A 15,252-nucleotide genomic window follows, 5' to 3' on the forward strand; every position below is an offset into this window, starting at 1 on the left:
AATAAACTTTGATTTGATTTGAATGATAACAAAGGGAACACAGCTGAGGGATGGCGCTGGGGTAATGTAACCACTCAAACTCCTGAACAGATCAGCTTTAATATTGAAGATATACTGAACACATATATAAATGCAACATGTAAAGTGTTGGTCCCATGTTTCATGAGCTGAAATAAATGATCCCTGAATATTTTCCATATGCACAAAAAACTTTGACACAAATTTGTTTGCATCCCTGCTAGTGAGCATTTCTTCTTTGACAAGATAATCCATCCACCTGACAGGTGTGGCATATCAAGAAGCTGATTCAACAGCATGATCATTACACAGGTGCACTTTGTGATGGGGTCACTAAAAGGCCACTAAAATGTGCAGTTTTGGCACACAACACCATTCCACAGATGTCTCAAGTTGAGGAAGTGTGCAATTGGCATACTGACTGCAGGAATGTCCACCAGAGCTGTTGCCAGAGAATTGAATGTTAATTTCTCTACCATAAGCCGCCTCTAACATCGTTTGGCAGTACGTCCAACCGGCCTCACAACTGCAGACCAAGTGTAACCACGCCAGCCCAGGACCTCCACATCCTGCTTCTTCTCCTGTGGGGATTGTCTGAGACCAGCCATCTGGACAGCTGATGAAACTGTGGTTTGCAGAACCAAAGAATGTCTGCACAAACAATCAGAAACCATCTCAGGGATGCTCATCATCCTCACCGGGATCTTGACCTGACTGCAGTTCTGCGTCGTAACCGAATTCAGTGGGCAAATGCTCACTGTGACCAACAGATGCATATCTGTATTCCCAGTCATGTGAAATTCATAGGTTTGGGCCTAATGAATTTATTTCAATTGACAGATTTTCTTATATGAACTGTAACTCTTGTTACAATTGTTGCATGTTGCGTTTTATATTTTTGTTCAGTGTATATACACAATTTGGCGGCCAGGTCCCCTTCTGTATTTGTTAGATTGTAATGGTATGTTGTCTTGTCTTGTTGTATTGTTTGTTTGCACCCTGCTTGACATTGTTAAAAACAAAAGAGTGTAAAAATTTGTTACGGTGAAAGTTTAGGGTTAGGTCTTGGGGGTAGGTAGCCCGAGCGGCTAAGGAGTTGGGCCTGTAGCCGAAAGGTCGCCTTCTGGATTCCCGGGCTAGGCGCTTGGAAAAAAAGGGAGAAATTGATCTGGCAACTGGAGAGCTGCTGGGTTCATATCCTAATAATAATCCCCAACCATTGGGCTTTTGAGCAAGGCCTTTAACCACACAACATGCTCTCCATCCAGGGGTGCTGCACTGCAGCTTTACCCTCTGCTACTCTCAACTGTGTGTCTGTGTGATGTGTGGGAGGGGTTGAGAAATGAAGAGAGCAGAAGATAATTTTTCATTGTTCGCTGTAACTATGGACAATAAAGTTATATTGTAACAGGTAGGAAAAACGGTGTCAACATTTGACTTGGGTGTTTCCTGTATCTTGTGTGTGTTTCCCAGTGACGTCTCCTCCACAGCTCTCGACACACTCCCCCGTCGAGGCTTGGAACATTTAAAGGTCCTGATTGCCCGTTCTACCCCCTACCTGAAGACTCTACCTCCTCTAGAAAGCCTCCTAGAGCTGGAGGTGGCAGAGATTACTTACCCCAGCCACTGCTGTGCCTTTCACACCTGGCGACGCAAAGACAAGTAGGTACACATCCATAAATATTTCTAAAACTAAAAGCATTGTATTTGGGACAAATCATTCACTAAACCCTAAACCTCAACTAAATATTGTAATAAATAATGTGAAAATTTAGCAAGTTGGGGTGACCAAACTGCTTGGAGTGTAAACTGTCATGGTCAAAACATGTTGATACACCAGTAGCTAAGACAAGGAGAAGTCTGTCCATAATAAAGCCTTTTTAACAACACCATCAACAAGGCAGGTCCCACAGGCCCTAGTTTTGTCGCACCTGCACTACTCTTCAGTCGTATGGTCAGGTGCCACAAAGAGAGACCTGGAAAAAATTACAATTGGTTCAGAACTGGGCAGCACGGCTGGCCCTTAAATGTACACGGAGAGCTAGCATGAATAATAAACATGTAAATCTCTCATGGCTCAAAGTGGAGAATGGATTGAGTTTATCACTACCAGTTGTAGCGATCACGCCGATGATCGAGTTAAATACTTTATAAACTACACACGCTGAAAACAAAACTTCTGCAGCACTGCACACACAATCAAACTGTCGCGCCACCCAAGAGCCCCTCCCCAAAGAGCTGAACGAGCTGTCTTTATTTCCTCCTTCCTTACTACTGATGCGCTCTTAAAGTGGCAGCGCATGGTGAAGGCTCCGTGCAGGATATCGCCACACAGTTATTGTAAGAAGTGTTGACATGCTGAATGCACCGAGGTGTCTGTCTAAACTACTAGCACACAGCTCAGACACCCATGCATACCCCACAAGACATGCCACCAAAGGCCTCTACACAATCCCCAAGTCAAGAACAGACTATGGGAGGTGCATTGTACTACATAGAGCCATAGTTACATGGAACTCTGTTCCACATTAGCTAACTAATGCAAGCAGTAGAATCAGATTTTTTTTAACATATTATGGAACAGCGGGGACTGAAGAGACACACACAGGCTCAGACACACATACACATGATAAGACACGCACGTACACATGGATGTTGAAATGTATTTACAGGGAAGTCGGAAGTTTACGTACACCTTAGCCAAATACATTTAAACTCAGTTTTTCACTATTCCTGACATTTAATCCTAGTAAACATTCCCTGTCTTAGGCCAGTTAGGATCACCACATTATTTTTGAGAATGTGAAATGTCAGTATAATAGTAGAAAGAATTATTTATTTCGTCACATTCCCAGTGTGTCAGAAGTTTACATACACTCAATTAGTATTTGGTAGCATTGCCTTTAAATGGTTTAACTTGGGTAAAACGTTTTGGGTAGCCTTCCACAAGCTTCCCACAATAAGTTGGGTGACCCAAAACACACGACCAAGGCAACAAAGGAGTGGCTCAAGAAGATGAAAATTAAGGTCCTGGAGTGGCCTCCAGACGTCAGCCTCGAAACCTTAATGACTTGGAGAAGATCTGCAAAGAGGAGTGGGACAAAATGCCTCCTGAGATGTGTGCAAACCTGGTGGCCAACTATAAGAAACGTCTGACCTCTGATTGCCAACAAGGGTTTTGCCATCAAGTACTAAGTCATGTTTTGCAGAGGGGTCAAATACGTATTTCTCTCATTAAAATGCAAATCATTTTATAACATTTTTGAGTTGTAATTCTGTCTCTCACTGTTGAAATAAACCTACCATTAAAATTATAGACTGATCATTTCTTTGTCAGTGGGCAAACGTACAAAATCAGCAGGGGATCAAATACTTTTTTCCTTCACTGTACATGAAGAACCACAGATCTTAGGAACTCTTCACGAAGGGCCTTTTACTTGAGAAAGGAGTATCCCTTAGCCAGATTGCATTCGCTATAAATTATCTCTCAGTTTGGTCTCTAAAATGAGGTTCTAATCTCGTTCCTGGTACTTCATAGTACCAAAACATTAACTCATCCAAGCCATAACTCAATTGTCAACTCTATATACTCCCATCTTCTCCCCACTCCTGGACAAGCTCACTGAGGGGAGTGACTTAATTAATTTGTCCCCCCCTTAATCACGCCATCCCTTCACGTGGTTTAACAGATACATTCACATGTGAAGGCAAGGTTCCATCCTGTCCTCTTCCCTTTCTGATATTCTGCATAGCACCAGAGACATGAAAAAGAAAAGCCTGACCTCTCCCCTCTCTGGGCCCCAAATGACTGAGCCCCAGCTTAGAAAAAAGTGCAACTGCCAACACTATAGTCCAAAAGGATACATTCTAATGACAAGTATCTCACATAAGCATATTAGATGAATAAAACATCTTATTTATCTACAGTGAGGCAAAAAAGTATTTAGTCAGCCACCAATTGTGCAAGTTCTCCCACGTTCTCCCAAAAAGATGAGGCCTGTAATTTATCATAGGTACACTTCAACTATGACGGAGAAAATGAGAAAAGAAAATCCAGAAAATCACATTGTAGGTGTAACGGCGTTCTTCGTTTGTCGCAAGAAAGTCGGACCGAAATGCAGCGTGTTGTTACTCATGTCTTTAATGAAACAAATGACGATACATGAAATAACTTATAAATACAAAAACAACAAACGGAACGTGAAAAACCTATACAGCCTGTCTGGTGAACACTAACACAGAGACAGGAACAATCACCCACGAAATACAAAGTGAAACCCAGGCTACCTAAATACGGTTCCCAATCAGAGACAACGAGAATCACCTGACTCTGATTGAGAACCGCCTCAGGCAGCCAAACCTAAACAACACCCCTACTCAGCCGCAATCCCAAATACTACAAACCCCAATACGAAAATACAATATATAAACCCATGTCACACCCTGGCCTGACGAAATATATAACGAAAACACAAAATACAATGACCAAGGCGTGACAGAACCCCCCCTAAGGTGCGGACTCCCGGACGCACCTCAAAACTATAGGGCGGGTCCGGGTGGGCGTCTGTCCATGGTGGCGGTTCCGGCTCGGGACGTGGACCCCACTCCATAAATGTCATAGTTCCTCCCCTTCGCGTCCTGGGATGATCCACCCTCGCCGCCGACCATGGCCTAATAGTCCTCACTAAGAACCCCACTGAACTGAGGAGCAGCTCGTGACTGAGGGGCAGCTCGGGACTGAGGCTGCTCGGGACTGAGGGGAAGCTCGGGACTGAGGGGCAGCTCGGGACTGAGGGGCAGCTCGGGACTGAGGGGCAGCTCGGGACTGAGGGGCAGCCTGGGACTGAGAGGAAGCCCAGTACTGAGAGAAAGCCCAGTACTGAGAGGAAGCCCAGTACTGAGATGAAGCCCAGCCAGGCAGTTGAATCCGGCAGATCCTGACTGACTGGCGGATCTGGAAGAGTCTGGTTGACTAGCAGATCTGGAAGAGTCTGGTTGACTGGCAGATCTGGAAGAGTCTGGCTGAATAGCAGATCTGGAAGAGTCTGGTTGACTGGCAGATCCGGAAGAGTCTGGCTGACTGGCAGATCCGGAAGAGTCTGGCTGACTGGCAGATCCGGAAGAGTCTGGCTGACTGGAAGAGTCTGGCTGACTGGCAGATCTGGAAGAGCCTGGCTGACTGGCAGATCTGGAAGAGCCTGGCTGACTGGCAGATCTGGAAGAGCCTGGCCGACTGGCAGATCTGGAAGAGCCTGGCTGACTGGCAGATCTGGAAGAGCCTGGCTGACTGGCAGATCTGGAAGAGTCTGGCTGACTGGCAGATCTGGAAGAGTCTGGCTGACTGGCAGATCTGGAAGAGTCTGGCTGACTGGCAGATCTGGAAGAGTCTGGCTGACTGGCAGATCTGGAAGAGTCTGGTTGACTGGCAGATCTGGAAGAGTCTGGCTGAATAGCAGATCTGGAAGAGTCTGGCTGAATAGCAGATCTGGAAGAGTCTGGCTGAATAGCAGATCTGGAAGAGTCTGGCTGAATAGCAGCTCTGGAAGAGTCTGGCTGAATGGCAGGTCTGGAAGAGTCTGGCTGACTGGCAGATCTGGAAGAGTCTGGCTGAATAGCAGATCTGGAAGAGTCTGGCTGACTGGCGGATCTGGAAGAGTCTGGCTGACTGGCGGATCTGGAAGAGTCTGGTTGACTGGCAGATCTGGAAGAGTCTGGCTGACTGGCGGATCCTGGCAGACTGACGGCTCTGGCTGCTTCATGCTGACTGACGGCTCTGGCTGCTCCATGCTGACTGGCGGCTCTGGCTGCTCCATGCAGATTGACAGCTATGGGTGCTTCTTGTAGACTGACAGCTCTGACTGTTCCATGCAGACTAACAGCTTTGGCAGCTCCTTGCCGACTGGCAGCTCCTTGCAGACTGGCAACTCCTTGCAGACTGGCAGCTCTGGCTGCTCCATGCAGACTGGCAGCTCTAGCTGCTCCATGTAGATTGGCAGCTCCTTGCAGACTGGCAGCTCCTTGCAGACTGGCAGCTCCATGCAGACTGGCAGCTCCATGCAGACTGGCAGCTCTAGCTGCTCCATGCAGACTGGCAGCTCTGGCTGCTCCATGCAGACTGGCAGCTCCTTGCAGACTGGCAGCTCTGGCTGCTCCATGCAGACTGACAGCTCTAGCTGCTCCATGCAGACTGGCAGCTCTGGATGCTCCATGCAGACTGGCAGCTCTGGATGCTCCATGCAGACTGGCAGCTCTGGATGCTCCATGCAGACTGGCAGCTCTGGATGCTCCATGCAGACTGGCAGCTCTGGCTGCTCTATGCAGACTGGCAGCGCTGAGCAGACTGGCGACGCTGAGCAGACTGGCGACGCTGGGCAGACTGGCGACGCTGGGCAGACTGGCGACGCTGGCGGCGCTGGGCAGGCGGGAGACTCCGGCAGCGCAGTAGAGGAGAAAGGCTCTGGCTGCGCTAAACAGGCGGGAGACTCCAGCAGTGCAGGAGAGGAGAAAAGCGCTGGCTGCGCTGAACAGGCGAGGCGCACTGAAGGCCTGGTGCGTGGTGATGGCACTGGTGCCACAGGATTGAGGACATGCACAGGAAACCTGCTGCGGGGAGCTGCTACCGGAGGACTGGTGTGTGAAGGTGTCACAGGATGGACTGAACCGTGAAGGTGTACTGGAGAGCCTGAGAGCAGGACTGGCACAGAACGTGCAAGGCTAGGTAGGTACACAGGAGGCCTAGTGCGTGAGGCTGGCACATTTTTCACCAGCCGACTAACACGCACCTCAGGACTAGTATGGAGCGCTGACCCAGGTGCCATTAAATCCCCGACACGCTCCGTCGGACGAATCTTGTACCTAAAGCACCAAACTAGCAACTCCCTCATTACCCTCTCCTCCAATTTCCCCATTAACTCCTTTACAGTCTCTGCTTCGCTCACCTCCAACACCGGTTCTTGTCTCCTCCTTGGCTCCTCACGATAAACAGGGAGAGTTGGCTCAGGTCTGTCTCCTGACTCAGCCACTCTCCCTCTGAGCCCTCCCCCAAAAAAGTTTGGGGCTGATTTTCGGGTTTCGATCTGCGCCGCCGTGTCTTTCTTTTCGACACCATTCTCCTATAGCCCTCTTCGCACTGCTCCAGCGAATCCCAGGCGGGCTCCGGCACTCTCTCTGGGTCGGCCGCCCACCTGTCTATTTCTTCCCACGTCGTATACTCCAAGACTCTGCTGTCCATAACGTCCTCCCTTCGCTGCTCCAGCTGCCTGTTAACACGCTGCTCGCTCCGTGTGTGGTGGGTGATTCTGTAACGGCGTTCTTCGTTTGTCGCAAGAAAGTCGGACCGAAATTCAGCGTGTTGGTTACTCATGTCTTTAATGAAACAAATGACGATACATGAAATAACTTATAAATACAAAAACAACAAACGGAACGTGAAAAACCTATACAGCCTGTCTGGTGAACACTAACACAGAGACAGGAACAATCACCCACGAAATACAAAGTGAAACCCAGGCTACCTAAATACGGTTCCCAATCAGAGACAACGAGAATCACCTGACTCTGATTGAGAACCGCCTCAGGCAGCCAAACCTAAACAACACCCCTTCTCAGCCGCAATCCCAAATACTACAAACCCCAATACGAAAATACAATATATAAACCCATGTCACACCCTGGCCTGACCAAATATATAACGAAAACACAAAATACAATGACCAAGGCGTGACAGTAGGATTTTTAATGAATTTATTTGCAAATGATGGTGGAAAATAAGTATTTGGTCAATAACAAAAGTTTCTCAATACTTTGTTATATACCCTTTGTTGGCAATGACAGAGGTCAAACGTTTTCTGTAAGTCTTCACAAGGTTTTCACACACTGTTGCTGGTATTTTGGCCCATTCCTCCATGCAGATCTCCTCTAGAGCGGTGGTGTTTTGGGGTTGATGCTGGGCAACACGGGCTTTCAACTACCTCCAAAGATGTTCTATGGGGTTGAGATCTGGAGACTGGCTAGGCCACTCCAGGACCTTGAAATGCTTCTTACGAAGCCACTCCTTCGTTGCCCGGGCGGTGTGTTTGGGATCATTGTCATGCTGAAAGACCCAGCCACGTTTCATCTTTCATGCCCTTGCTGATGGAAGGAGGTTTTCACTCAAAATCTCACAATTCATGGCCCCCTTCATTCTTTCCTTTACACGGATCAGTCGTCCTGGTCCCTTTGCAGAAAAACAGCCCCAAAGCATGATGTTTCCACCCCCATGCTTCACAGTAGGTATGGTGTTATTTGGATGCAACTCAGCATTCTTTGTCCTCCAAACACGACGAGTTGAGTTTTTACCAAAAAGTTATATTTTGGTTTCATCTGACCATATGACATTCTCCCAATCTTCTTCTGGATCATCCAAATGCTCTCTTGCAAACTTCAGACGGGCCTGGACATGTACTGGGGGACACGTCTGGCACTGCAGGATTTGGGTCCCTGGCGGCGTAGTGTGTTACTGATGGTAGGCTTTGTTACTTTGGTCCCAGCTCTCTGCAGGTCATTCACTAGGTCCCCCCGTGTGGTTCTAGGATTTTTGCTCACCGTTCTTGTAATCATTTTGACACCACGGGGTGAGATCTTGCATAGAGCCCCAGATCGAGGGAGATTATCAGCGGTCTTGTATGTCTTCCATTTCCTAATAATTGCTCCCACAGTTGATTTCTTCAAACCAAGCTGCTTACCTATTGCAGATTCAGTCTTCCCAGCCTGGTGCAGGTCTACAATTTTGTTTCTGGTGTCTTTTGACAGCTTTTTGGTCTTGGCCATAGTGGAGTTTGGAGTGTGACTGTTTGAGGTTGTGGACAGGTGTCTTTTATACTGAAAACAAGTTCAAACAGGTGTCATTAATACAGGTAACGAGTGGAGGACAGAGGAGCTTCTTAAAGAAGAAGTTACAGGTCTGTGAGAGCCAGAAATCTTGCTTGTTTGTAGGTGACCAAATACTTATTTTCCACCATAATTTGCAAATAAATTCATTAAAAATCCTACAATGTGATTTTATGGATTTTCTTCCTCATTTTGTCTGTCATAGTTGAAGTGTACCTATGGTGAAAATTACAGGCCTCTCATCTTTTTAAGTGGGAGAACTTGCACAATTGGTGGCTGACTAAATATTTTTTTTCCCCACTGTATGTTACCCAACTAATTCTGATTCCTACGCCACATAGTGGAGTAGTGGCCTGAGGGAACACACTAAATGTATTGGGTGTTAGGAAATGTAATGTCATGTAATATTTTAAATTGTATATAGCTGCCTTAATGTTGCTGGACCCCAGGAAGAGTAGCTCCTGCTGTGGCAGTAGCTAATGCGGATCCTTAATAAATACAAATACACATAGGTGCTCATCACATGTACACAAAAAGGTTGACACTCAAGGGTCTACTCTAACCTTTTCTCTTTATCCATCCAAAGGGAAAAAGTTGTCCTTGCACTCTCTCCGAACCTCAGAAGGCTGTGCGATGACGATGATGAAATCATGTAAGACAATATTTCCACCATGTATCAGGGGAAAGTTCTGTTATCAGGCTTTCAAAATGTTTTTCCCTTGATTGCCCATTTTCTTTTTTGGGGGGCGGTCTCTACCTCCTACACCTAACGTTGAGCAAATCCATGTTGTCTTCCCCTTTTCTACAGGGACCACTCGGCAGACAATGTGACAGACCTGTACGACATCAACCTCCAATACCCAGACCTGCAGCTGAGCCTGTGTCCTGGACCCTTCCAGTGCACCCCGGAGTCCGACGCCTTCAACCCCTGTGAGGATCTGCTGGGATACTCCTTCCTCCGTTCAGTCACCTGGCTCATCACTGTATTTGCTGTGGCCGGGAACATGGCCGTCCTGGTCGTACTGATCATCAGGTAAAGGGAGAGAAAAGAGATTTAGGATTAACTAGAGTGGTCAATGTCATAGACCTGCACGTCTCTGGACAAGTGTGCTGATAATGCCAACCATCTTTGTCAGGGATAGATTCCAAACCAATTGAATTGGAATGAATGGTTTGTAATCAATTTAATTCTATAGGAAAGAATGTGCTCAACTCTTATCCTCTTGCGTAAACTGACCATGTGTGGTCTACTTAGAAATGTTGCTTGAATAAGAAAAATGTAATTAAAACAATGCTTTAATTGCAACTTATATTCAAGTAATTGATTATATTTTTTATCATTCTGCTCACCAGCCACCAGAAGCTCAATGTCTCTCGGTTCCTGATGTGTAACCTGGCCTTCGCAGACCTCTGCATGGGGGTCTACCTCCTCCTCATTGCAGCCATGGACTACCACTCACACAAGGTACATAGCCCAAAGGCTTAGAGAAGTATATCAGAAGGTCACTGGTTTAAGTCTCAAGTTGGGCTATGAAACGGTGGGGACTGAACTGGTTTCTGTAGGGCTGCTCTTTCCAGTTCAGTACATTACTACCAACCACCTACCATTGAACCCTTGAACAAGGCAGAAGTTAACCCCTCAACTTCTCCAGGGGGGCTGCACTGAGGCTGACCCTGTAATGCTTGTTTTTCAATGTTTATATTTCTGTAATGACTCTTTCCTATTTGGACACTAAAGTTGTATTGTATTTTATTGTAGGAGTTCTAGTCCATATCCAATAATAAAGTTGTATTGTAGGAGTTCTAGTCCATATCCAATAATAAAGTTGTATTGTAGGAGTTCTAGTCCATATCCAATAATAAAGTTGTATTGTAGGAGTTCTTGTCCATATCCAATAATAATAAGGAGTTGTATTGTAGGAGTCTAGTCCATATCCAATAATAAAGTTGTATTGTAGGAGTTCTAGTCCATATCCAATAAGAAAGTTGTATTGTAGGAGTTCTAGTCCATATCCAATAATAAAGTTGTATTGTAGGAGTTCTAGTCCATATCCAATAATAAAGTTGTATTGTAAGAGTTCTAGTCCATATCCAATAATAAAGTTGTATTGTAGGAGTTCTAGTCCATATCCAATAATAAAGTTGTATTGTAGGAGTTCTAGTCCATATCCAATAAGAAAGTTGTATTGTAGGAGTTCTAGTCCATATCCAATAATAAAGTTGTATTGTAGGAGTTCTAGTCCATATCCAATAATAAAGTTGTATTGTATTGTAGGAATACTACAACCACGCCACGTTCTGGCAGACGGGTGCGGGCTGTGGCGTGGCGGGGTTCCTGACGGTGTTCGCCAGCGAGCTGTCGGTCTACACGCTGACCATTATAACGTTAGAGCGGTGGCACACCATCACCAACGCCATGCACAAGAACAAAAGGCTGCGGCTGAGGCATGTGGTAGCCATGATGGCTGGGGGGTGGGGCTTCTCCCTATTGGCCGCTCTGCTTCCTGTCCTCGGAGTCAGCAGCTACACTAGGGTCAGCAGAATTTGAAAATACAGTGGGGCAAAAAGGTATTTAGTCAGCCACCAATTGTGCATGTTCTCCCACTTAAAAAGATGAGAGGCCTGTCATTTTCATCATAGGTACACTTCAACTATGACAGACAAAATGAGAAAAAAAATCCAGAAAATCACATTGTAGGATTTTTAATGAATTTATTAGCAAATTATGGTGGAAAATAAGTATTTGGTCACCTACAAACAAGCTAGATGTCTGGCTCTCACAGACCTGTAACTTCTTCTTTAAAAGGCTCCTCTGTCCTCCACTTGTTACCTGTATTAATGGCACCTGTTTGAACTTGTTATCAGTATAAAATACACCTGTCTACAACCTCAAACAGTCACACTCCAAACTCCACTATGGCCAAGACCAAAGAGCTGTCAAAGGACACCAGAAACAAAATTGTAGACCTGCACCAGGCTGGGAAGACTGAATCTGCAATAGGTAAGCAGCTTGGTTTGAAGAAATCAACTGTGGGGGCAATTATTAGGAAATGGAGGACATACAAGACCACTGATAATCTCCCAAGATCTCACCCCGTGGTGTCAAAATGATCACAAGAACGGTGAGCAAAAATCCCAGAACCACACGGGGGGACCAAGTGAATGACCTGCAGAGAGCTGGGACCAAAGTAACAAAGCCTACCATCAGTAACACACTACGCCGCCAGGGACTCAAATCCTGCAGTGCCAGACGTGTCCCCCTGCTTAAGACAGTACATGTCCAGGCCCGTCTGAAGTTTGCTAGAGAGCATTTGGTTGATCCAGAAGAAGATTGGGAGAATGTCATATGGTCAGATGAAACCAAAATAGAACTTTTTGGTAAAAACTCAACTCGTCGTGTTTGGAGGACAAAGAATGCTGAGCATACAAATAACACCATACCTACTGTGAAGCATGGGGGTGGAAATATCATGCTTTGGGGCTGTTTTTCTGCAAAGGGACCAGGACGACTGATCCGTGTAAAGGAAAGAATGAATGGTGCCATGTATCGTGAGATTTTGAGTGAAAACCTCCTTCCATCAGCAAGGGCATTGAAGATGAAATGTGTCTGGGTCTTTCAGCATGACAATGATCCCAAACACACCGCCCGGGCAACGAAGGAGTGGCTTCGTAAGACTCATTTCAAGGTCCTGGAGTGGCCTAGCCAGTCTCCAGATCTCAACCCCATAGAAAATCTTTGGAGGGAGTTGAAAGTCCAATGTTGCCCAGCAACAGCCCCAAAACATCACTGCTCTAGAGGAGATCTGCATGGAGGAATGGGCCAAAATACCAGCAACAGTGTGTGAAAACCTTGTGAAGACTTACAGAAAATGTTTGACTTCTGTCATTGCCAACAAAGGGTATATAACAAAGTATTGAGATAAACTTTTGTTATTGACCAAATACTTATTTTCCATCATCATTTGCAAATAAATTCATTAAAAATCCTACAATGTGATTTTCTGGATTTTTTTTCTCATTTTGTCTATCATAGTTGAAGTGTACCTATGATGACAATTACAGGCCTCTCATCTTTTTAAGTGGGAGAACTTGCACAATTGGTGGCTGACTAAATACTTTTTTGCCCCACTGTATATATATATATATATTGTTTTGAACATTCACAGACTTTTTATTTCTGCAGTAAAATAACTTCATGACAATTGCTGATGTAAAACGGGCTTTACACATTTACCTGATTGATTGACTTTCTTTGATATTTTATCCTCCAGGTGTCAATCTGCCTGCCCATGGACATCGAGTCCCTAGCCTCCCAGGTGTATGTTGTAGCCCTCCTCCTCCTCAACGTCACTGCCTTCTTCATCATCTGCTGCTGCTACGTACGCATCTACCTGTCCATCCACAACCCCGACCTAGCAATCCGCCACGGTGACTCCAAGATTGCCAAGCGCATGGCCGTTCTAATCTTCACCGACTTCATCTGCATGGCACCCATCTCCTTCTTCGGCATCTCGGCGGCTCTCCGCATGCCCCTCATCACCGTCTCCCACTCCAAGATCCTGCTCGTCCTCTTCTACCCAATCAACTCCCTCTGTAACCCCTTCCTCTACACCATCTTTACTCGATCGTTTCAGAAGGATATACGTTTGTTGTTGAGTCGCTGTAGTTTTTGCCATGCCAGAGCTGAGTTCTACAGGGCACAGAACCTGGAAGCAAACACTATACCACCTAAGGGTAGTACTACGTCCCCCAGAAAACATCAGTCTTTCAGGTTCTACACCTACCACATCAAGATGCAAGGATGCTTTCTCTGCGAGGGAGGCAGAGCATAATGACGAGTCTCAGTAAATCGGAACTGTGGGTAAAATCACATTTTAAGCCAATGGCTGAATGACAACGAAAACAATTGTCTGTAAAAAATATATATATCCAGAACCAGTCAAAAGTTTGGACAAACCTACTCATTGAAGGGTTTTTCTTTATTTTTTCTATTTTCCACATTGTAGAATAATAGTGAAGACATCAAAACAATTAAATAACACTTAGTAACCCCAAAAAATGTTTTTCTTCAAAGTAGCCGCCCTTTGCCTTGATGACAGCTTTGCACACTCTTGGCATTCTCTTAACCAGCTTCATGAGGTAGTAACCCGGAATGCTTTTCCAACAGTCTTGAAGGAGTTCCCATATATGCAGAGCATTTGTTGGCTACTTTTCCTTTTGCGGTCCAACTTATCCCCAACCTTCTCAATTGGGTTGAGGTCAAGTCATCTGATACAGCACTCCATCACTCTCCTTCTTGGTAAAATAGCCCTTACACTGCCTGGAGGTGTGTTTTGGATCATTGTCTTGTTGAAAACAAATGATAGTCCCACTAAGTGCAAACCAGATGGGATGGCGTATCGCTGCAGAATGCTGTGGTAACTATGCTGGTTAAGTGTGCCTTGAATTCTAAATAAATCACTGACAGTGTCAGCAGCAAAGCACCTCCACACCATCACACCCCCTCCGCACTGCTTCACGGTGGGAACCACACATGCAGAGATAATCCTTTCACCTACTCTGCGTCTCACAAAGACACTTGCTGTCCCCAGTCCACCTGGCCGTGCTGCTGCTCCAGTTTCAACTGTTCTGCCTTATTATTATTCGACCATGCTGGTCATTTATGAACATTTGAACATCTTGGCCATGTTCTGTTATAATCTCTACCCGGCACAGCCAGAAGAGGACTGGCCACCCCACATAGCCTGGTTCCTCTCTAGGTTTCTTCCTAGGTTTTGGCTTTTCTAGGGAGTTTTTCCTAGCCACCGTGCTTCTACACCTGCATTGCTTGCTGTTTGGGGTTTTAGGCTGGGTTTCTGTACAGCACTTTGAGATATCAGCTGATGTACGAAGGGCTATATAAATAAATTTGATTTGATTTGATTTGATTTTGGATGGAACTAAAAATCTAAAATTTGGACTGATCAGACCAAAGGACAGATTTCCACCGGTCTAATGTCCATTGCTCGTGTTTCTTGGCCCAAGCAATTCTCTTCTTCTTTTTGGTGTCCTTTAGTAGTGGTTTCTTTTCAGCAATTCGACCATGAAGGCCTGATTCACACAGTCTCCTCTGAACAGTTGATGTTGACATGTGTCTGTTACTTGAACTCTGAAGCATTTAATTGGGCTGCAATTTCTGAGGCTGGTAACTCTAATGAACTTATCCTCTTATCCTCTGAAGAAACTTTCAAAGTTCTTGAACTGTTCTATATTGGCTGACCTTCATGTCTTCAAGTAATGATGGACTGTCATTTCTCTTTGCTTGTTTGAGCTGTTCTTGCCATAATATAGACTCTAGTCTTACCAAATAGGGTTATATTCTGTTTA

At 45.6% G+C, this 15,252-nt stretch overlaps 1 protein-coding gene across 1 annotated transcript in view; it reads left to right on the forward strand.

The window, feature by feature from the left end:
- LOC135524909 (lutropin-choriogonadotropic hormone receptor-like) overlaps positions 1–13,718 on the forward strand; it is a 43,848-nt gene extending 30,130 nt beyond the window's left edge. The window contains exons 9-14 of the mRNA XM_064952753.1: positions 1,492–1,680; positions 9,473–9,538; positions 9,695–9,919; positions 10,240–10,351; positions 11,162–11,419; positions 13,158–13,718. Of these exons, the coding sequence (XP_064808825.1) occupies positions 1,492–1,680; positions 9,473–9,538; positions 9,695–9,919; positions 10,240–10,351; positions 11,162–11,419; positions 13,158–13,718 (1,411 nt within the window). The remainder of the gene's footprint in view (positions 1–1,491; positions 1,681–9,472; positions 9,539–9,694; positions 9,920–10,239; positions 10,352–11,161; positions 11,420–13,157) is intronic.
- Positions 13,719–15,252: the final 1,534 nt, after the last annotated feature.

This window comes from Oncorhynchus masou, chromosome 31 (genome assembly GCF_036934945.1).
Source record: "Oncorhynchus masou masou isolate Uvic2021 chromosome 31, UVic_Omas_1.1, whole genome shotgun sequence".
Taxonomy (NCBI): Eukaryota; Metazoa; Chordata; class Actinopteri; order Salmoniformes; family Salmonidae; genus Oncorhynchus; species Oncorhynchus masou.